The following is a 23,953-nucleotide window of genomic DNA, read 5'->3' as shown; positions in this document are numbered from 1 at the left end:
TTTAAGGCCCTAACCAAAAACTAAGACTTCAAAATATGGAAATAAAATCATTCAAACAAATGAGCACACAGACACAGAATGCATTTCTTTAATCCTCCCTCAACACTTGAGGATCCATGGATCCACCACATCCCTAAAAACATCTCTCAACTACCTGCATTTCTATTATGATTAACAGATTTCCTTGGTCCTTATCTCATGGAAGCGTAAAGCATCATCTGTGCAGAAGGGTTCTTGCACATTTATCTAGATTTGTTCTAAAAAGCTTAATACATATGAAGCAAAAACTGGGCATTTGGGAAAGTATTCATAGAAATTTTTAACAGCTACATAAGGAAGTAGTATTAGAACATTCAACAAACAAATTAACTACATTAAGTCAATTTCCAATTTGGACAGGGAGGTCACATTGTGGCAAAAATCAGACTACTAGAAACATTTAAAATTCCACTGCAATCTTAACCATGCCCTCTATTTCTACAAGGTTCACGATTTTCCAAATTTATGTTTCTACTAAGGTGACTCCATGACAATTTTTTGTATTTGTCAAATTTTCCTATTCTGATGATAAAAGAGCCAATACATTTTTATACAAAAGGATTTATTAAAAAACCAGTAAGACACTACTACATCATGACACTGTCACACTGGGCTTTTAACACAAGACTTGCTCTACAATACTGGGGGGGGGGAGGGGCATAAAACACAAATTGATTCTGAAGCATAGCAATTAAGAAATAAAACAACGAAAGCAAATTTCTTTTAATGAGAACTCAGAATTAAACTTCAGAGGGACCCAACGTCATACTTCCATTCGGGGACTTGATACAAAAAATTTAGTCTGAACTGCTATTAGCAGGTGGCAGGAGCCACCTTCAAATGAATCTTCAAATTGGAAAATACTGCTTCACCACCTGGAGACAAAGAAAAAGAAGAAGAAAAAGAAGTCATTCTGGGTAGGCTACCACACATACCAAAAATTTACATAAAACTCAAATACCCCTATGTCCCACTATATGTAAATACTGTATAACATTAAAATGTGTGGTATGTTTTATAAATTAAAGCTGAACAGTAGAGTCCATGAGCTGTAAATCCACATGTGCACCACTGGTTTAAGATGTGATATGCTTTCAGTAAGTATTCTTTAAAATTACAAAAAGCTTTTCAAAAAGTATTTACCCAAAGAACTCAAAAAAGGTCAGTCAATTTGGTAAAAGGATATTTTGACCCAAGAGCATCTAATATTTAAACTTATTTATTGGATCAGCATATCTCTTGTCCATCACAAGTTATGGAAAAGTTATATACAACTAAAAGAAAAAGTTATCTATTATAAATAATTATAGATATATAGGAAGTTGTCACAACAGGAATTCAGCTCAAGAACTTCTTGCAATTACTGCTACAACGTCTATAAATGGGAAAAGCAAGCATTAAAATAGATTAATAAAATATAAAATTAAGACTGGAAAATCCAGAGACAAGCTGTATCCTTAGAAGAATAAATAGTTAAAATTATTCAGTAAGCTGACGTATTTAACCATTACTGGGCCTGTAAAAAACGCATTAAAATTACATTACAAATAGTTTTTAAAAAGCAAAGAAATAAGTGAAGGCAAAGCTTGAAGTATCCACTTTATTTTATAATGCTGATACAGGAGGTTGGAAGAGACCATACCAAACGGCGGCATTCGAGAGCGTGAGCATCTCGTACCCTGTCCGCATTGAGCGGGCCTGTGAGAATCGTGAAGTCAGCGCGACACAGGGCCTGCAATGAAGTTCCCGCTGGCGGGTACAAACAAGGTATAATGTCAGAGTTAGTAGGCAATATTGTTTTGCTGCAATTCCTTAATTTGTACCCATTAGCAGTACTTTACCTGTTAACTTTACTGACTTGTTAATAATAGGACAAAAAGGCAAAAAGCTTAAAAGCACCTGTGTTACATATCTTGAAAAGTCACTATGTTATAATATGATAAGCACTTCTGGGTGCTGTGAAAACTCTAAAATAGTAAACATTATTTTATGTACAATATAAATTACATAAACTATTTTGAAATGATAATAAAACTATTTTTAGAACATACCTGTTGGGGATAAGTTGCAAATGGAATAATTTAGTATGGTTTGTAGCTATTTTGATGACCACCTCGCCTGGATACTTTCCCATAACCACTCTGCTGGTCTAAAATAAAAGAAGTGTTAGAACCAGATCTGTAGTGGTTTCACACTCATGACAGAACACTGCCTAACTTTAAATAACCTCAAAAAGTTAACATTATCTTCCCCATGTGAAAAATTCATTCAGCAAACATGAACTGAATGCCTACAAGGACAGGCATTCAAGAGGAGCTGGTCACTTAATTGCTTATATAAGATGGGAGATAATTCCTTGACCCTTCCAGTTTAAAGGTTTCCAGTCTCAAAGCAGACAGCTGACCCTCTCACAACCACCAGGTAAAACCATCTTAAAATTGAGAACAAGAGATTTTGTCGACCACAATCAATGCTTCTTTGCCCTTCTAAGCAAAGGGCTCCAATCTCACCCAAGCCATCTTTGCTGACCTTCTTCTGACTTTAGTTAGCCTATTATTGTGCAGCAGGCCTAGTCGCCTAAGAAAAAGAATCTAATTCCAAGAACTGGTCTAACCAAGGAAGGAAAAAAATCACCACTTAAAACAATCCAATCAATGCAACTACTCTTTCTACTCCAAAAGAATCTGAGATTGCTTCTAGCAGAGCCCTTTCCCTGAAAAGCGAAATCACCACAAATTAAGGGAGCAACATATCTAGTTGCACAATAAAGTCAGAACTTTTCCATGCCTGAATTTCAAGGTTTTCTTTGCTTTATCAAGCTCAACAACTGTTTATTAAGAAATTCTATCTTGTAATCTTAAGGTGAGGATACGATTTCTTTTAACTGGCAACATGTGATATCATTTCATTTTATAGAATTAGATGCACCAAGCCAAGACTATTGGTTGGTCCAAGAACTGACATTTAGAATACCTTGAGCTCACAAGACCTGGCCTAAGTTTTTAAATGCAAGAAAAATAAAAGCCCAGAAGCAGCACACATACACCCTGCCCTTATTAGCGTGCATGTGGTAGACAGGCTGGGAGGAACCTAGCAGTAAAACGGCTGCAGTTTCAAGTTTCCAGGAATTTGAAACCGGAGGCAGTTTGCATTTGGCAAAGCTACCCTAACCTTTCTACCTATCCAAATTTGTACAAAATAAATGTCAAATAGCAGTTAATATAAAAAGTATAGTACTTACTGCTATAATCACCATATCCATAGTAGTTGTTGTAACCAGTGTAGTCATATCCTCCATAACCACCGTAACCTTGGCTGTTATATCCATAGTTGCCATAGCCTTGATTCCAATAGTTACTATATCCCTGGTTCCAGTTTTGACTGGGGCCTGCAGCACATTAATAGGTTCACTAAAGTCAGAAGATCAGCAAAGATCTTTACTTCAGGATAATTAAAAAGCAGAAAAGCTTAAGATAGAGTAAACTTAGCTCTAGCTTACCACCACCTCTTCCACGAGCTCTTCCTGCAAATCCCCCTCTCGAGCCCCACTGCTGCTGCTGCTGGTACTGCTCCTTCGACATGGCTACTTTGATTTCACACTGCAAGAGAAAAATTACGTTATTACATGCACCCAAAGCACATCAAAATTTGTAATAAGCACAACAGCGAATACGGTCTAAAATACAGTTGACTAATATGATACTTTCCTTAAAGTCAGTTCATCAACTAAATCGATCCTCAGTACTTAAAGAAATAATCTCTAATGCTGTCCAGGAAGTTCTTTAACATAGGCTGCTACCTTCTACTCATCAGGCACTCCAACCCTATCTTTTGGTAAAGCCTAGACAAAAGTTCACTTCAATACACAGTTCTCCTCCTGCTCCCCAGTAAAAGCCCAAACTGGTAATCCATGCCTTTGATAAATAAGAAGCCAATAAGATGTCTTAAAGCACAAGCATGAAAACTACAGCCTTTACAGCAAGCTAGATGATCAAACTCTCTACAGAAACTAGTTTTTTCTCTATAAATAAACTGATGCTTAACTTACTTTACTAAGACCAACATTGTGGTATTTCTTTTCCATTATCTTCTTCACTGGTTCCTCTTCCTTAAAGGTAATAAAGCAGAATCCACGCCTCTTATTGGTCTTGTTGTCCATAGGGAGCTCTATGGATTCCACCTGGTATCAAAAAAATAAGTTTTAATATCTTAGTTTGCATGTGACTGACAATAAAAGCACTAGTAGGAAAAACACCCAAAGAAAACATGTGGCCCCTAAATTCTATTCTGCTCTCTCTCCCCACTTATTCTCATCTTTTGAGAAAATTCTTCAAATTAGAATATCCAATCCACCTAAAAAGTCTTCAAACCTATTTATAAAACAAGCTTTACAGGGTACTGACATTTGTTAATTCAAGGGTCACAAACTCAAATGCCGACCAAGAACAGAAGGCAAGAATTTTAAGAAAAACAGGATAAAGATGACTGCATTTGGGGGAAAAAATGGGATGGTGAGGACCACTGAGAACTGGCGCGCACATGCGAAGCAGAGGTGGAGGCTGCTCCTGTCAGCTCAGACGGCTACGGCCGCACAAACAGGCGGCTCCAAGGCTGCCCACTCCTGCAGGGATCTAAGGAAAAGCTACATGTCCAGATCCGTGTGGGAAACATCCCAACCTAAATACAAACAACACAACATGCTCTGCTTAGATCAAGCGAAAGACGTTTACAGATGGTACCTGGCATGCAAAGCCGCAATTTCTCAGCTTTAAATCACTCATTCACAGAAGGAACAAACTTTGGTTTCACTAAGTCTGTAATTAGACTCATAAAATTTGCACATACACTTTTTTGTAAATGGAGAAGGCCCTACGTCCTATTCTTAATTCATTCCTTTCCTATTCTCAACTGAATGATTTCCTTCTATATCTCAGGTAACCCAATGTGGGTTTCCTCATGTTTTATTTTTATTTCTTCTACTAATCTGGTAAATTCCTCAAGGTAAGAATGTCCATCTTTGTGTACCCTGTACCTTCAATAAATGAGAAAAATGCAATCATCAAATCTCAGAAGATCTGCCAATGATTTACAATATCCTTCTTTCAAAACAAATCAGTCCAAACCTCATAACAATTTTGAAAATGTGACAATTATATTCACACTAATTTTGACAAAAACTGGGTCAAAACATTATCACATACCTCACCAAAACCACCAAAGTACTCCCTTATTTTCTCTTCAGGTGTATCTGGAGAAAGGCCACCAACAAAAATTTTTTTAACAGGCTCTTTTGTTTTCATGGCTTTGGCCCTTTTAGGATCAATCACCTTCCCATTCAATTTATGTTCTTTCTGATCCATGACCTAAGGAAATTGAAGTTTTTCATTTTAAGTATGTATCTTAATTGAAGTTCAGATTGTTAACTTACTTAATAATTATAAATATAGCTAATGCCAGGTATACGCTGACTTGCTCATAACTAAACTGTCAAATTGTGGTGATGTGATATCAGCTAATGTTCAAACCTAAGTGTCAATAAGGATGGGGAGAAGGGGAGAGACAAATCTAATCAATTACTAGAAAACCATCTCACCTTCAACTGCCAAGAAATTCCAAAATCTGTACTTCTGTGAACTTGTCACAGACTGTCCTTTTAAACAGGTGTTTTTAAGTCTCAGTATTTTTAAAGTTAATTTTTTTTTTCAAGTACAGCCTGGCATACAGAAGGTATTCAGTAAACAATTAAAAATAGCACTCTCCATAAAATGTACTGGTTAAGAACTATATATAGCTCTTCCTTCATATACTGCAAAAGGGGAAATTATGAACAGGCAAATTAAGTGTTATCAAACTATCCACATCTTGTATTATTAACTAATCAGAACACATAACACACTACCTTATCTACACTCTCCGACTCTTTAAATAGCACAAAGCCAAAACCCCTTGATCGCCCTGTGATAGGATCTAACTTCAGAGTGCAGTCTACAACTTCACCAAATTTGGAGAAGTAGTCCTTCAGATCTTTCTTTGTAGTGTCCCAGCTAAGGCCTCCTATAAACATTTTCCTGTAAAGACAAAAAGTAATATTAAAATGCTAAAAACAAATCAACAGACTTTGCCTTAAGTATCCATAACAATACCTTTTCCAGACTGCACCAGCTTACTGGGCAGATGAATCAGTCACTCTCCCTATGTCACCACGTACCAAGAACACCCCATTCCAGTTTTGTCAAGTTTTGCTTATTACTGCTGCATCTGCGTTTAATTTGGAAGTGAGGAAGCAGCAAATTCTTTTTGACTTGCCAAAAAGGTATCTGTAACCCTAAAGTAAAAATACTACACGTTTAAGTCTTAAATTACAAGTTAAATATTGGTTAACAGCGAAACACAGAATTTTAGCTTCAAATTTCCGTTCCCCATCTTCATTAAACTTGTGAAAGGACTATGCAGTCCACTGATCACAGCAACCGGTAGGTCTACGCTGAAGCTTCCTATTTAATGGTTCTCTTCGTTAACAAAACTCTTAGCACATAAAATGGAAAATTCTAAGTCTCACAATTAAGTTGTAAGCGAAATTTTTTGATGTGCTAAGACAATATAAACAATTTAGTGAACAAAAATTACCCACTGAAGCACAACCCATGAACTGACTTATATGATTTATTCACAGTAGAACCTCAGTTAACCAGCAATAAAATATTTAAGCCTTGAAGATACTAAAAGTGACAGGTGGTTAAGTGGAAACCACCAGAACACTTTAAGACTAAATATATATACTCCAAAAAACACAAAAAACAACAACAAAAAAACCCCAACACCCCTCAGGTGAAGTCTTATTTTTCTCACAGCAAAATGCTATCGTGCTCAGACCTGGCAGCTCTCTGACTGCTCCTACATCTGCCCCCAGAGCCATCCCCATCCTGCCCCAAGAGCTTACACACACCTCCTACCCTTTAAAGAGACAGGACTGGAGATTTTCATTTTAAGGGTAAACTGTCAGAATTTGTTATGTAAAGGCTAACGATTTTACAGGAATAAAATCACACTTGCTTAATGATTTCTCATCTTTGTAAGTGGGGTAGGAACAGGGATATGGCACGAACTTTCAGCTCCAGATAGAAACTAAAGCAGGAAACACCTCCATCTTGTGGGCTTCTAGGGTATCGCCACTCACCCAATTCTTCCAACAAGAGACCAACTGTGTCCCTAGAATGAGATCTTGTTCTGCTTCTCCCCTAAAGATGCCAGATTAACTGAGGTGTTACTGATCTTACTATTTTGCCACAGACTTGCTTTTAGTTCTAACAACAAAATTAATTTACAAACCAAAGGTCGTCTTACTTTCAGTATATACTATGCTTCCCATTTCAGGTTAAGTTTTCAATTAGTACATGTATTGTAATGTTAAAGCTGGGTTATTTATATGCTTAACTTTACCCTAATAAAACCTCCAAGCTTGAAGTAACCCTTATTAACCCCTTTTTTTTACTTTATCAAATGAACATAAGAACACCCATAAAGTTGTATAGGTAGTTTTTAATGTTTATTGCCAATTTCATGGAAAAAACTTATTCTCAATTACATATTCTTTCATTCAAATAGTGCACCTTCTGAAATCCAATCCTTGTCACTTAAATATACGCCTTAAAAACACTTTACTTTTATAACCTAAAGATCCAGAGCACTTCCTTCATAGATGAAAGTTGATTAGCAACATTTACCATTCCACAGTAAGGACACTGCTGTATTTTTAAAGATGAGAAGGAACAAACTATAAAGCAATAATCCCTTACTCAGGTATCCATAGCAATTTTAGAACAGAAACAATTTCAATTAAGTTTAAACTGAAATTACCACCTTCTGGGATTACAAAATTTTTCTACCACTAGTTTAAGAGTTTGAAATTATTTCAGTCTGAAGACAATATAGTAACAAAAGCCTTGTTTAAAAAAAAAAAAAAAAAAAAAAGCTAGGGGCGCCTGGGTGGTTCAGTGGATTAAAACCTCTGCCTTCGGCTCAGGTCATGATCCCAGGGTCCTGGGATCAAGCCCCACGTCGGGCTCTCTGCTCAGCGGAGACCCTGCTTCCTCCTCTCTTCTGCCTGCTTCCCTGCCTACTTGTGATCTCTGTCTATCAAATAAATAAATAAAATCTTAAAAAAATAAAATAAAATAAATAAGTAAAAAAGCTAGTTGAGAGGCAAGAATATTCTGCCTGATCAGTCCTCAGATATTAAAACAGAATTCGTTTCAATTTTATTTAACCAAGGCAAAGTTTATACTAGGTTAAGTGTCCTTGATTTAAAATTATTGAAAAAACAAAATAATTACAAAGAAATAAATTATAACCCATGACTGAGGCATGTCCTATTATTATTCACAAGCCCCAAACGTTTTTCACAGCTTAGGAAGTCAGTTTTCTTACACACTGGATAAGCATCAACTGGCCCAATAAAGAACTCTAAGAAACTTCCCACCTTTAATACAATCGTTAGTACAAAAGTGGTTACACGTGCCTACCACCTTAAAGCTAAAAGGTCACTGAAGATGCGGCTTTTCCTAAAAATCAATCCCCTTTGGAGAAAATACTAAAAACTCTGGGTCAACTATAATTTATACATGTTCCACAGAATGATTACTATTTCTCAAAAAACTAGACCAAAACACATAGTAAAACTTCAGCTATCCAGCACCTTTAGAGTGAGCCAAACATTCCACCATGTTTAAAAAACACTGCCTGTCTTCCAATCTCTCTCAGTTGTCCTTTAACCTTCAATTATTTGGAAAGTTTTTTTCTACAGCACATCACACTTCTGCCTTCATAAATACAATAATCATGATTTAAACACTGTATGGGTCAGTCACCACTAATTAATATTAAGCTACTGAAGCATGCCCAAAGGCTCTTCTGAAATGAGAGAACTATTAATACACTAAGTGCATCTCATTTCTTAGTTATTTTAACAAGTTTTATTTTTCATTTTTGCCAGGTTAATCACCAGTTGCTGTTAAATCCACCCCACCCCTTCCATTCTGTAGGGCGGGTAGCCAGCACTTGAACTTGGGCAAATTCTGTGTAAAGAGTAAAACAGCCTCTGAGCAAGAGCCTAACTGGCTCTCTGAGGCAGACATACGCATTGCCATTCTGGCAGCCCAGGACAGCTACAGCTTCAGCCGCTCTTACCGGAAAGGCTGCCACACCACTGACAGCAGAGAGGTAGATACTACAATGAACACGGACTGTTCCAAATCATTCCATCCTTATTAAATGGAACACGCTAAATCCATCAAATCTTTATTCAGTAGACACACCAACATATAACAGTAGAGTACAGTAAGAAAAGGCCTATTGTCTTAATTCTGGATAAATAGGGTTATCTTAGCCTCTCAGAACACGAGCATTCGGACATGCTCTCTCTCAAGTTATGAGAGGGCATAAAATATGCTTCATTTTCTTTTAGATTACTGTATTTTGCTTAAAGCTGGGTACCTACTATTGTCCATCCAGATCATCCCCGCTGCCCTGAATACCAAGTGAATTTCAAGTTGCTGTCACTCCTGCAGAGATGTGCAAATACTTAAATGAGGTAGACAAGACTTGTTCAAGTGGCAACAAAAATGGGCTCCTAGTCCTGCAGTACAAGTTTCAACTTTCATCCTTAGTTGTAACTGTATCAACCACCCTAATGAAAACACAGGACTGCATCTACAGTATTTTACTGAGAGTTCAACTTCTTAATCCTACTAAGCTTTTTAGCACCCCAGAGGCAATAGAGTATTCAATTTAGAACACCTTCTCAACCATGGAAAGCTCCTTGCTTTTACAGGTAGTGATACTACACCATATTATAGTATGAAGCGATATGCATAAAATTATACAACTCGGTGCAAATGACCTTCCAAATGCTATACAATGTTTTTTAGGAATTTAGACTACTTAGTGGGACATTCTCAAGTAAATTTAGAGGCAGTAAAGCCAAACCACCTGAGTGTAAATCCTACTGCCACCTAGTACTAACTGTATGACCCTCAGGAAAACAAAAACCCAAGATTGCTTCCACTTCGTAAGTGAGAGGACAAAGAGCCTATTTCATGAATCTTCAGTAAGGATTAAATGAGCAAACACAGGGGTGCCTGGGCTCAGTCCAGAGCATGAGACTCCTGAAATCAGGGTTGAGTTCAAGCCCCACATTGGGCATAGACCTTACTTTAAAAAAATATTAATAAAAAAATAAAGGAGCAAATACACCTAAAGGTACAGAACATAGCCTGAAATATCCCAAGTGCTCAATAAAAAATTCTTTAGAAGGGACAGAGCACAATTTAAATATAACTTAACAGAGCAATGTTTACATTTACCTAGCAACTAAACTTTTTAAAATTTGCATGGGCTATATGAAGTCATCAACATTAAAAGGAAAAAGCCAGAATGAAGTCCTATAAAACAGATCCTAGGATTATTTTCAATACTATAGTCTTAACCCAAAATGTCTAAGTATCCCACATAAAAATACAAACTAGAAAGTAGGTCACCTAAAAAAAGTCTTCGATAAAATGTAGTTAAAAAACCATCTCAGTGACTTGTCTGTATTCCACATAAATGCCAGTATTTAGTAAGGAATTTCAAAATATAAAAGGTAATACAGAGGGGCACCCGGATGGCTCAGTTGTTAACCGTCTACCTTTGGCCCAGGTCATGATCCCAAGGTCCAGGGATCAGGCCCCACATCAGGCTCCCCACTAGGCCAGGAGCCTGCTTCTCCCTCTACTTGTGTTCACTTTCACTCTGTCAAATAAATAAAATCTTTGGGAAAAAAAAGGAAGGTAATACATATGGAACAGTGCTGACTGATGAAAATGTTGATTTAACTCTGTGTTATTGAGATCACTAGATTTAACACTCCAAAAGTCAATAGTATTTTATTTAAAGATACTTCTAAGGCTCTACTGTGAAATACCTTATTCAAGGTTTCATGATAAACACCATTTACCCTCCCTCCCAATTTTGAAATATGGCCAAAATAATGTTCTGTAACTTTCAAACACTTCCTGACAACTCATGACCTTCCATATGTGGTTTCATAACAAGTTCTGACAGTTTAAAAAAAAGAATGCCAATATGATATATATTTCAAGTACATATAACATGGCTAGCCAATCACTGTCACGTTTCAGAAACACTCAAGCATACCACTAATTCGTTTTAAATTTTCGCTATTTTATCATTAAAATTATTCCTTTAAAATCCTAAAATGACAAAATACAAGGAAAATCCCACCAACACAAATAAAATCAGTATTTTTCCTTAAAAGTATTGATTTACTTATTTATTGGGATTTTTTGGGGTACAAAAATGTGGTTTTATTAAAACATGGGACAGGACCTGTGGGCAGAAAGAGCTGCCAGAAAGTATAAAGTTAAGTAACTACCTATAACGGGGGACAGGGCTTACTTTTTACAACTAGATAGTACCACGTAGTAGGGTAATCATTTTAGAATCTGTATAAAAAATACCTCTGGAAACTGACAAACTTTCAACAAGTCAATAAAAGACTAACTCCTTTAGCCTAGCTTATTAAAATCTCATTATTACTTCACACTTTAGAATGAACCTGAATGACTCAAAACGATAATTAGATTGAAAACATAACAGCTAATAAGATGACAGGTTTTAAGTCAACTTCAAATGTTTAACCCAAAATTCCCCCCCTTTTCCTTTCATTCCAAGGAAGGAATGATTTCCTATATTTTCACTTCCAAAAGAAACTGGCAATCAGCTTTAGAAGATAAACTCCCATCTACCTGGAGGTTAAGGAATGCAGTTTCCTTAACCTAGAGGTTAAGGTTCTGGTTAACTGAGATTACTACACACTCCACAATTCTGTAGTTTTCTAATGGAAATCAATTTAGATATGAACACTAAACCCAGAAAATGATTTTTACTTTCCTTGATGAAATTTTAGATTCTTGCAATCCTTTCAAATGTTTTTAACAGTAAAAAGGAAAAATTATGGAAAGACTGATTCCATGACATTGCCTCTACTGGTTGCTTTCTGAGTATATTTGCTGATGGTTTTTAATCTTTCTTACAAGTGAAGAGAGAATGGGAAAATTTCCTAGTAGTCTGAACTGTGTGCAAGTTTCAAGTCTAGATAAGCAAGAGTTCACAGGACATGACCCAATACTTAACAACTATCACCCTGATTACTGGCCAAACACTACCAGCAATGACCCTCCCCACCCCCAAATAATCATAAATGTCTAGCTCCAATGTACAATTTAATACTCCAGAAACTAAAACATGCTTACCTTTACTCCACAGGAGTAAATCACTGGCAGTATCAACTATTAAGGCATCGGATAAACACACACAAGCTATGAAAGCAGGCTATGCAGTCAATCTTCCCGTGGTGAGCATTGTTTCCAACACACAGATCAGCAAACCAAGTAACAAACGTGTTGTATTACCTGAGACCACACTGTTGGAAGTGAAGTAACAGAAACAGATCCCAGGCTTCCAGCATCCAGCATTCAGTGCCCTAGCTACTAAAACGTTGAAGCAGAACTAAAGTCAAATCAATCTTGGACTAACAGAAGTTATGTTTCACTCCATTTGTCCATCTGTACACACACTTGAGGTGCACAGCTTTAAGTGGAATAGGAAAGAGATTATTATTCTATTCCTTTTTAAATGCTTTCAAGCATAGCATGTATTGCTTCACGACTAAAACTAACCATCCTCCATGTTGGCCACACATCACATATCCCAACAGTAGAATTCAAAACGTTCTTAAATTAGAGCAGCCTTACAGAGGACAGAATACCCAGACAATATTAAAAATACACATTAAGGGGCTCCTGGGTGGCTCAGTGGGTTAAAGCCTCTGCCTTCCGCTCAGGTCATGATCTCAGGGTCCTGGAATCAAGCCCCGCATCGGGCTCTCTGCTCAGCAGGAAGCCTGTTTCCCTTCCTCTCTCTCTGCCTGCCTCTCTGCCTACCTGTGATCTCTGTCAAATAAATAAATAAAATCTTAAAAAAAAATACACATTAAATATACTTAGTTTATAGAAGTCACATGATTCAGAGAAAAAAATCCAGGCTTAAAGCCAAATAGATTTATCTCAAAAGACAGCACTGAAAAAAACCGCCATGATTTTCTGCAATTCAAACCCTAGAGGTCAGGTGATTCAGCACCTCCCGTTAAGTGCGGTGAGAAGAACCGGCTACTCCTCCCCTCCCGTGGCGGTTAAATCATCTTGAGACTTGGGAGCATCCATTTCTGCAATTTTAACGCTAGAAACTTGTTAAAGGTTCCAAAGAACACTAAAACTCAGACCATCTACTAAGGGTCTCAACTTTACAGAAACCCAACTTTACTGAATTAAAGGCCGGTAAGTTAGGTATGATGAGAATGCTCTAAAAGTAACTGTTTTATAAAGCAACATTCAGAATGCCCCAAAAGCACTAGGATATACATTATAATCTCAAACATTTAAAACAAAAACATGTATATCCCCATTCTTAAAAATTAAAGGGCAGTCAATCGACAGCAATATTAATTCGCAAAATTCCAAACAGGAAGAAATCACACGAGCTTATACACTAATGGTTATAGGTCTAGATCTACTGCCTTGTTATTAGACAAGTACTGTACTTTGGCTGGTAACTGAACGGAAGTATTTTGCTTCCTGCGCAATCAAATGCAGGCAAATCAATGTACCTACCTTATAAAACTATCTGAAAGCTAACACAGTATTAAGAGTTTTCCACTCATCTTGATATGTTAAAAAATCTCCTTCAGGTAGCTGTGCTCCATGGCACGTATTTTGCCCCACACGAACTTTAGATTACCTACCCTAAAAGAACTGCAGCCCTCTATAGAACATGAACCCACACAAAAATGGTTAATTCCAGGCAACTGCTTGTAAGTAAAAACCAGGGATATTAAAGTTGGGAAAGTTAAAATGAGATGAACTCAGGAAAGCATTTTATTATGGAAATGAACAAATTATTCCAAAGGTCTGAAATGTGGAAACATCCACGGAGATGTTAACAGACGTACCCTCCTAAGAATAGCTGTTTGTTCTTACACTCAACAGAAAAAAACAAAAACTTCTGGGTACACAACAAACTCATTTTTAATAATTTTAAGGATCACACTGTAGTAACTTTATTCTCAAGTTAAAACTGTAAAAAAAAAATGCACACAGAAACGTTTAAGAAATTAAATTTGGATGATTTCGTATCCAGTAAAGCCAGTCTTATTCTCATCCCTGAGGCTATTATGAAACTGCTGCACAGTATCTCTCGAACTGAAAGTCAGAGAAAGGAACAGATAGAGTGACAAGTGCACACACCAAAAAGAAAAACAAGAGTATCTGTAACAGGACGAGGCTGGGTGATTAAGCAGTAATTTTATAAAGTCAAATATTACACCTTAAAAACATTTCTTAAATGTAAACTTGCTTAACTTAAACCTCAGTTAAATCCTATTTTCAGAAAATAAAAATAGGTCAGAATCTAAAATGTTCACTAACTATAAATACTTAATTATCCACTTTTCCTAAGAGATCATTCAAAAAACTTGTAAACTTACATGATTGGGGAGCAGGGCAAAAATAATTCTTACAAACATCGTAACAGTGATCTCAAACCTAAGTTTATGCCCTAATTACTGAAAATGACTCCTTACATAAGATTTGAAACAGGTAATAGAGTAAAAAAGTCAGGTATAGGGACTATTCAATCTAAGTCTGCCACAATTAGCTGGCAGTGGAAATGAACTATCACAGTGCTAAATGGATGAATTTTCATCAAAAAGGTTTTATTCCATATGTCAAACTCTGACCCCAATCTTCTTTTTACTTTTCCCTTTTGCCTATTTCCAGTCTGCTTTATCTGCAATATAAAACCGGACAGATTTCAATGGATGAGAATACAGTTGTAAGTAAAGCTCGTGTAAAATTTAAATGTTATCCCCACTGGGCTCTTAAAACAGAATGCAGTGTATAGACAAGTCAGCTTTCTACAAATTATTGGCCCTCTTGATTCCAGTGGTGGTGGACAAACTCCTGGAAAGCTCAAAATAAAATTAATCCTAAAAGCAGTAAGACTGACATTTAGGGGAAGGGGAAGGATAAAAAGAACAATCATCTACCATCCTTCCATGGAGAAGTCATGCAATTTCAGAGACATGTGAACCAACCAATGTAATCAACATTCTAAACAAATGGCACTGAAAATAAAAAATCTGCTAAGAGCTGTAGTGAAAAGCCCCATCAGCCCACCTCTGAATGGTAAGTATCCAATTGTTACTAAAGTTCTACTTACAAACAGGCTGGAGATGGACATTTTTGCATACACATACATATACACAGCACTACTTTAAAAATTGTTTTACTTTTCACATATGCAGAGTATTTCGGTATGGCATGCAAGACATTTTAAACACACAAGATTTTATATCAAATAACCTTCATATTTAACATTAAACTCAGAATTCCAACAAAAATATTTGTCTTGACAAAAGGAAATCAAATTTGAAATTATGGCATCACTAATTATATTGTTTCAATTAACCAAACCACAATTACATGCATTACCACAGACCAAAAACCAAGAGATGGCATTAATTTTGCCCAAAGATCACACACGATGCCTAAAAAGGTTTTATATCCCAGGCACAAGATATCCTACTGTACTATGTCTAGAACTTCCTGGGGGATCAATGGGCAACTAATCAATACACAGCCTCTGCACGTTATGACTACTGAAACCTTTACAATACAGAAATAAAATTTAAAAGTTTTACCATTCTTCCCGCTGTGCCGTCGCTGCTTCAGAGTGTCGTGGGGAGGAGTTTGAATGGCTAGGGAATTAACAACCGGTACAGCAACCAATCAAAATTCTAGTTTTAGTTTTTGACATTGTTAGGGCTAAAAAACTTTAATTCATTTACACTTCAGTTCAACAGTAGGTAACCATAAGCGTAGCAGCTTTGTGATTTGAAAAATCAGGGCTAAAACCTGCCCCAACCAGCAAGTTACGCAATTAATCATTTTGGTACCTCTGTCCAAAGAACAGAATTCAGAAAATAAAAACCAAAATGTTAAAAGTCTTAAGTTTCCAGGTATTTAACTTACTCCTTTCTTAAACTGTACGTAATTCAAAATCAAGTCAATCCAGGTTCCCATCCCACCTCCCTCTCCCCAAACCAGCACCACCATCAGCCTGACAGGTCTGCCTGGGCTGAGATTAAACTTGACCTTCCGACCTCTTTCCCACCCCCCAAACCTCGTGCTCTTTCCCAAAAAAGTCATGTTTTCTAATACTGGATCAAGGTGACATTTTATTGTTATTTTCCACACGTTCTCCTTGTTATAGTGAAATAAAAACACGCACACGCGCCCCCGACAAAGGGAACCGAGGCGCTAACCAGGACGCGCAGCCACGGGAGTGGAAAACCCAACCCCGAGCCCGATTTAGTCCCTCCTGTAACTCCTGGACTGCGCTCCCGCGCCCAGGCCGCATTCGAACAGACCGAATGCGGCGCACACACAACTTGTTCCAACTGCAAGAACAAGCCAGCGCTTTAAAACCTGCAAAAAAAACACAAAACCATGCCTTAGCGCAACGAAGGACTTGCTCGTTTACGCAGCGGCGGGCGGGCCGCCTCCAACGTGCTGAGAGCGCGGGAAGGAGAAATCAAGAGAGACCAAAAACGGGGCCCTGGGCACGGGGCGGGGGAAGCACTGGCAAGTGCACGTGAGACGCGAGGTCCCGGTGTGTGCACAGCCGGGCGCCCGAGCCGGGGCGCGGCCGGGGGACCCGCGGGCCGGGGAGCAGCGCCGTCAGCGCCGCGGGCGGGAACTCCGCGAAGGACGCGGAGCAGCGGCAGCCGCGGGAGGCCCGGCCCGGCGAGCTCCAGCGGCGGAGGCAGGCCCAAGTGCGCAGCCATTGTTCGACGCCGCGACACGCCGAGCGGGCCGGGAACACGGGCGCGGGCGGCCTGAAGCCGGGGCAGCCGAGGGGGCAGCGGCGCGGCGGCCGGCGGGGCCCCGAAGCTGCCGCTCACGGACAGACGCACCGTCTCGGGACGCCCGAGCGCGCGCCCCGAACGAGCCCCGCCGTCCCCGCATAGACCCTCCGCGTCTCCCCCTACGCCGGGACGGCGGCGGGAAGCGGGCGGCAGAGGCCGCGGAGCGAGAAAAAAGGCCCGGACGGGCGGGAAAACCCGGGGGGAGGAGACCCGCGCCGAGGGCGGGCGCAGGGCGGGCCGGGCGGCAGCATGGTGACGGTAAAGGTGGAAGCGCGTGTGCGGGGGGAGGGGGCGCCAGCAGGGGGAACGGACGCCCGGGAGCCCGGCGTGGAGCGGGGACCACCGAGCACGGAGACGGCGTGCGCGCCCGGACGGCGGGCAAGAGCGGGAACGAGGCCTAATGGCGGGGGAGGGGGAGGGGGCACTAGTCGGGCCTGACTCTCCCGGGCCGCCCCTTACTCACCCTTCGTCCTCCTCGTTCTTGCTGGCGTCGATCTTCGCCCCCTCCGACTCGGCGGTGCCCCCTTCGGTGCCTCCGGCCGCGGTGCCGCCCCCGGTCCCGGCGCCGCTTCCCGCCGCCGCCGCTGCCCCCTGCGCCGCCGCCACCATGGCTCCCTCCTGCTCGCCCGCCGAGCTGCCTACCGCCGCCGTTGCCGCCGCCGCCGCCCCGTCCCCGCCGAACTGCTCCTCCGACATCGTCTACTGCCTCCGCCGCCGCCGAGACGACACCCGCCGCCGCCGCGAACCGAAACTAGCAGCAAAGTAATCCCCGCCGCCGCCGCGCGCCCGCTCCACCGCGCGAAGCACACAACAGGACCGAGAAGGCGCGCGCGGCTGCGAGGGCTCCCGTGCCTCTCCCTGGCCTGCCCCCCTCGCCTCCCGCACTCGCGCGGCGCGCTCGCCCGCTCTCCGCAGCTGCACTAGGAAAGAATAAGCAGCAACGGCGGCCGCTCTCGCCTCCTCCTCGCTTTAATGGCGCCGCCGCGGACCACCTAAAATGGCCGACGGAAGAACGGCGCGTCCCGGTCACGTGACGCGAGAGCGCGCCCTTTGCGCCTCCCCGCCCCCTCTGCCGCCAGCTTTTTTCCTCTTCCTCCCGGGTCCCGCCCTCTCCTTCCCTTTTATACCTTCCCGCACGCGTCGCGGCGCGCAGCCTGGGGCCTTTAAAAGGAACCGGAAATTGCGTTCGAGGGGACGGCCGCGCGGGGACCATCGAGAACAAGGAACGCCGTTTGGGATGCGCAGCTAGAGGGGCCCTTACTTCGCCCCCCGCCCTTCCGCAGCGTCCTGGAGGCTGCCCGCCCGCCGGCGGGGGCGCGGCGTCGGCCTGGGCGGTGGAAGCCGCTCCCACAAGGCGGCTGTGCCCGGGGCGGCGGGGGCGGGGGCGGGGGAGGGGAGGCGCCCGCCGGCCGATCCTTCCTTCGCGCGGGGCCCAGGCTGGGTGGGGGGTGGCCGGGTGACCCTGGCTCTCCCCGGCTCGGCACCCGCAGACGCCGGGCCCGCCGAGCGGGGCGCGCGCACGGACCGCCGCCACCGCTTCGGCCGCGGGGGTCGCCGCGAGTGGGTGACATTGAGGTGTCCCCGGTACCGTCGCCCACTCGGCGGGCCGATGCGGCTGCCGCTGAGGGCTCTCCCGGGGCGAGTTCCGCCTGCCCGCTTGTCTCCTGAGGTCTTCGTCAGAAGAGGCAGGTAACGGGCTTAGTGTGGAGGTCGGGGGTCGTTTGGCCCGACTCGTGGGGGATCCCGCTGCCTCCCGCGGTGCTTTGAGGACACGGGTGTGGGGTCGCGCGGAGGCTCGTTTCCTTTCGCGGCCTGGTCCCTGCGGCCTGTGGGGTGTGTGGGCGCTGCGAGTCCCTTTCCGGGGCTCCCGAGCCTGCGTGTGGGGCTCGGGTTGAAAGGACCGCCAGGAGCTCCGCGCGGGGGCAGTGCGCTCGGTCGTGGGGCCGGGGGACGCACCCGAGGCCGGGGCTGGAAACCGGCTTCCGCAGGCGCGGAGAGGAGCGGCCTCCTGCGGTGCCTCTGGAAGAAAGTGAAGATCCGGGTGCGGTGGTCAGCGGCCCTGACCTGCCGGGACGGAGTGCCGCGCCCCGGGGACAAAGACGAGTGCAAAACGGCAAAGAATCCCGAGGAATGAACAGTTTTTCACTATGTAATTAAATAGAGGCCTTAGTTGGACGTTATCCAGAAATCTCAAGACGATTAAAAATACCCAACTTTTTATTAAGCAGAAGTTGCGTTGGACAATAACAAAACACGAATTCCAGGTTCTGCGGATTCTTAAAGTCTGACGAGCTCTCACACGGGCGAAGACCGTCTGTGGATCGAGTGCTGTGACGTCGGGTGTGTCTGTCGCAGCGGTCGCCCAGGAGGAAGTGGGTGCTGGGCTCAAGCCAGTGTTCAAGTGAGAGGCCACCGGGAGGCCTCCTGCGTAGCTCCTGTCTTCGGGAGAGCGTCCTTGGGGCGCCCGGGCGGCTCAGTCGGTTGCGTGTGGGACTCTTGGTTTCCAGTCAGGTCACCATCTCCCTGTCTTGAGACCCAGCGTCAGGCTCTGGGCTCAGCCGGGAGCCTGCCTGGATCCTCCTGCTCTGCTTCTGCCCCTCCCATGACCGCTGCGCGCTCGCTCGCTCTCGCTCTCAAGAGACTGAGCATTATTTTGCTTTTAAGACCAATTTAGGGGCGCCTGGGTGGCTCGGTCGGTTAAGCATCTGCCTCTAGCTCAGGTCATGATCTTAGGGTCCTGGCATCCAGCCGGCATCAAACCTCCTGCTCAGTGGGGAGCCTGCTTCTCCCTCTCTGTCTACTCCTCTGCCTGCTTGTGCTCTCGCGTGCGCTCTCTCTCTTTGTCAAATAAATAAAGTTTAAAAACAGGACAGCTTTAGACATGTCTGGCTTTTAGTAATAGGCTTTCCCCAAAGGTTCATTTTAATTCACGTGTAGCCCAGTAGCTTCTGCGCTTCTTGGAGTTTATATTGGAAATTCAAAAAAACCTAGGAATGATTTTTTCTTTTAAGATGTTATTTATTTATTTGACAGAGAGAGATCACAAGTAGACGGAGAGGCAGGCAGAGAGAGAGAGGGAAGCAGGCTTCCCGCCGAGCAGAGAGCCCGACGTGGGACTCGATCCCAGGACCCCGAGATCACGACCTGAGCCGAAGGCAGCGGCTTAACCCACTGAGCCACCCAGGCGCCCCCCCTAGGAATGATTTTAAAGCTAGCACCTTTACTACATGCTACATGAGCGTGTGTGATGCTGTATCACTTTTATCCTCCTTACTGGTGGTCCTAATCTGCATTCACCCAGCATTGCTCTTAGAACTCACTCAACTTCAGCTGTAATTCCTTCACATTCCTCATCTACCTAGTAAACTTCTGTTCATCCTTTTAAAACCCAGTCACATGTTACTACTACTGTGAAGCCTTCCCAGACTCTCGAGGCAGATTTAATCAGTCTCATAGCCTTTTATGCTTACTTCTCTCACTCTTGTCTTTTTTAAGATTTTTATTTATTTATTTGAGAGAGAGGGAGCACAACCAGGAGGAGGCAAAGAGGGAGAAGCAAACTCCCTGCTGAGCAGGGAGCCCAACATGTGACTGTATCCCAAGACCCCAAGATCATGACCTGAGCCAAAGTCAGACACTTAACTGAGCCACCCAGGTGCCCCCCTATTTCTGTTCTAAATGTGCAGTTGTACTAGACCATGAATTTCCTTGAGAGCAAAGATAATGTCTTCTGTGTGTGCTTTGTACCTCACACATACACACACATAACAGACACACAGTAATTTCTAGTCGAATTTTTGAATGGCAAAATACTACATTATTTTCATCTAGCTAAGTTCAGGGCCTCTTAGGCAAACTAGGTGTGTTTCCAGGGACTTGAAAGGCTTCTCCCCACCATCCCACCTCATCTCAGGTGTGAAAACCACTTGCTGATGCATGAAATTCCTTCAAAAGGAAAAAAATTACCGCACATTCATGAGAATATAGTGTTTAGGGCGCTTGGGTGGCTCAGTGGGTTGGGCGTCTGCCTTTGGCTCAGGTCATGATCCCAGGAGTCCTGGGATCGAGTCCCATGTCATGCTCCCTGCTCAGCGGGGAGGCGGCTTCTCCCTCTTCCCCTCACCCTATTCTTGTGCTCTCTCTCTCTCTCTCTCTCTCTCTCTCACTTTCTCTCAAATAAATAAAATCTTTAAAGAAAAAAAAGTAGTGTTTAAGTTGCTGAAGACTGGCTCAAACCGTTGTAAGAAAGCGGTATTTCCTCTCAGTGTCCATGACATCAGAGACCCATTGCTTCAGGTTCCCATCACGTTTGAGACAGCACTGAAATACTGGATTCTCCTTGAATTCTGCCTTTGTGAAGCAAGAACTGCAGGGAAAAGAATCCTTGTAAAAGGGCAAACGAGTTTAAACTGGAATCACTTTCACCCAGAACAAGATGTACACAATAAAAGTACACAAATAAAAGTCACAGTTTTGATCTCCTAAGTACACTCTACAGACGTGGCAAGCATATCCTGTGCTCGCAAGTTTAGAAGAGCAACATGCCTTCCATTCACTGACCGAGACTATACTATCCAGAGGAAACAGGAGGAACCCATTTCCTACCCAGGGTACGCACATTAGTGCCTCTTCTACAACCATGTGGAACAGCCACTTACCCACTTGCGGAACACCCTCAGTGAAATTCAAGCATTTTGTTGAATTAGTTTGTGATCTTAGGGGAAGTAAGCAGTTGCACACACTGAACATTCGCTACCACCAAGTCCTGTTGTCGGAAAGCTCTCCCTTCGCTTAGAGTCCCCACCACTGGGAACTTTCAGATTTCACTTCAGCAAATCTGTCATGGGAGCTTGGGTCATGCTTAACCATGGTGGTGTCAGTAGGGTGCGTTTAGACTCCAAGGAAACCTTTCTCAAGGATTTCGGCGATAAGGAAATTCAGTCATCTCACTCTAGGCCTATATATCCGACTGCCTACGTAATGTCTGCACTTGGATATCCCATGAGTATCCCAACCTCTAGATGTCCAAAACTGAACTCCACCTTCCCTGCATATCAACTTCTCTAGTCTTCCTCTTCTCAGTAAATGACATCTCCACTCACCCACGTGCTCCTGGCAAGAATCAGGGAGTCCTTTGTATCACCCCCTCCCAAACCCCTCATACCCAATCAATTACCAACTACTTCCAAAATGTCTTGATTCATCTAAATGCTTCTTAGAACATAAATAGTGCTGTTATTCCTAGTTAGATATATTTACATTCAACCATGCAGCACATGACACGGGTACATTTCTTTTTCTCTTTTTTAAGATCTTATGTATTTATTTGACAGAGATCAGAAGTAGGCAGAGAGAGACGGGGAAGCAGGCTCCCTGCTGAGCTGAGAGCCTGATACAGGGCTGAGATCATGACCCAAGCCAAAGGCAGAGGCTTAACCCACTGAGCCACCCAGGTGCCCCAACACAGGTACATTTCTCGTGCTGGGAATATAACCAACCAAAATAGCAAAGTCTTTGATCTCAAGGAGCTGACGTTCTAGTAAGAGGGGAAAAAATAGACAAATATGTAATAGATTGTGATTGGAAGAAAAATAATGAGTAAGGTGCTAGAGTATGTGAGATAGAGTAGTTTGAGAAAACTCTTCAAGGAGGTAAGTTTTTGAGTAGAACCCTCAAGGAGATGAGAGAGAAAACCACATAGCTCAGGGAAGAATTTACAAGGCAGATAGGAATGTCCTTGACACTTTCAATGAAAGATGGAGGCCAGCGTAGCTGAATAGAGGGAAGGGGAGAAAGTGTAATAGTTGATACCTGTGAGGTATCCAGCAACAAGGTCACCCAGGGCCTTGTAAGTTGCAGTTAGCATTGTGCTTTTATTTTTTAAGATTTTATATGTTTGTCAGAGAGAGAGAGCACAGGCAGGGGAAGCAGCAGGCAGAGGAAGAAGCAGGCTCTCCAGTGAGCAGGGAGCACGATGCAGGACTCGATCCCAGGACCCTGGGATCATGACCTGAGCCAAAGGCAGATGCTTAACCCACTGAGCCACCCAGGCGCCCCAAGACCAGCATTTTCATTAAATTCAGCAATTTTTTTCTTCCCTTTTCTGCAGCCCTGGGATGAAATTTTGGTTAGTTGCTGCAGTTATGTATCGTCCAGAGCCCTTGCATAATCCTGCCTCAGGCATTGCAATAAGTACAATATTTTTTTAAGTTTATTGTTTTCGTAATCTCTACACCCAACATGGGGCCCAGACTCACAACCCGGAGATGAAGAGTCACATGCTCTTCTGATTGAGACCACCAAGTGCCCCGATAAATACAGTTTTAAATAATATAAATAAATATTTTGACTTGAACTGAGTTCTGGCATCTTGGATACTCCAGACCTCTCTTTTTTCCCAAATACCAAGGCTGAAGCCAAATAGTATCAGGTTTTGCCTCATAACACACTTTTAAGGTTGATTTAGCTGCTAATTTTATAGTTGTCCTACTTAGTTTGTACAAGTTACTGTTTAAGAGAATACTTACTGAAAAAGAACATAATCAGAAAAATTCGAGTATTCAGGGTAAGGTTCAACTATTGAACTATTGAAACTAAGAACTATTGAAAACCTCAAAAAAAAAAAGTTTAAGAACATATCTCTAGTTTGGGGACTATCTGGAGCCTTTTCCTTTGTTGCAGAGGCTCTGGGTTCTTTGATACTCCTCATCCCATACAAGCTGCATGAGAATAATTGCTTCTTTATGCCAGGCTGGGAGTTCCAGGTGATCAGACTCAGTACGTTCCTCAAAAGTCACACTTTGAAAGTAGTGACACGGAATCAAAAGTCCCTCTGGCCATAGGAGGAGGGGTTTATTCCATTTAACTGGCTCA

The 23,953-nt window shown here is 42.6% G+C and overlaps 1 protein-coding gene across 5 annotated transcripts; it reads right to left on the bottom strand.

Moving 5' to 3' along the window:
- Positions 1-584: 584 nt before the first annotated feature.
- On the bottom strand, positions 585-18,109 carry LOC111148818 (heterogeneous nuclear ribonucleoprotein D). 5 transcript variants are annotated; one of them, XM_022505638.1, is made up of 9 exons: positions 17,544-18,109; positions 15,854-15,910; positions 5,939-6,107; positions 5,241-5,402; positions 4,088-4,219; positions 3,539-3,638; positions 3,281-3,427; positions 2,091-2,188; positions 585-1,788 (listed from the first exon to the last, which is right to left on the bottom strand). In XM_022505638.1, exons 1-8 carry the CDS (start codon positions 17,774-17,776, stop codon positions 2,121-2,123), a joined length of 1,068 nt encoding a protein of 355 aa, XP_022361346.1. In that variant the 5' UTR covers positions 17,777-18,109; the 3' UTR covers positions 585-1,788; positions 2,091-2,120. The 5 variants fall into 5 exon arrangements, with proteins under 5 accessions (XP_022361346.1, XP_022361345.1, XP_022361347.1 ...); XM_022505637.1 differs by having other exon boundaries at positions 585-914; positions 17,544-18,108; XM_022505639.1 differs by lacking the exon at positions 15,854-15,910 and having other exon boundaries at positions 585-914.
- Between the last annotated feature and the right edge of the window lie 5,844 nt (positions 18,110-23,953).

This window comes from Enhydra lutris, unplaced genomic scaffold (genome assembly GCF_002288905.1).
Source record: "Enhydra lutris kenyoni isolate GAN:26980312 unplaced genomic scaffold, ASM228890v2 scaffoldscaffold21, whole genome shotgun sequence".
Taxonomy (NCBI): Eukaryota; Metazoa; Chordata; class Mammalia; order Carnivora; family Mustelidae; genus Enhydra; species Enhydra lutris.
This window is presented reverse-complemented; position numbering and strand designations above follow the sequence as displayed.

Excerpts from the sequence above, each read along its gene's own strand:
- LOC111148818 (XM_022505638.1), bottom strand. The coding sequence starts at position 17,776 with ATGTCGGAGGAGCAGTTCGGCGGGGACGGGGCGGCGGCGGCGGCAACG. Across the intron at positions 15,911-17,543 it reads AAGAACGAGGAGGACGAAGG|CCATTCAAACTCCTCCCCAC; the intron begins GTGAGTAAGGGG and ends TTAATTCCCTAG. Across the intron at positions 4,220-5,240 it reads ACTTTGGTGGTTTTGGTGAG|GTGGAATCCATAGAGCTCCC; the intron begins GTATGTGATAAT and ends TTTTGATACCAG.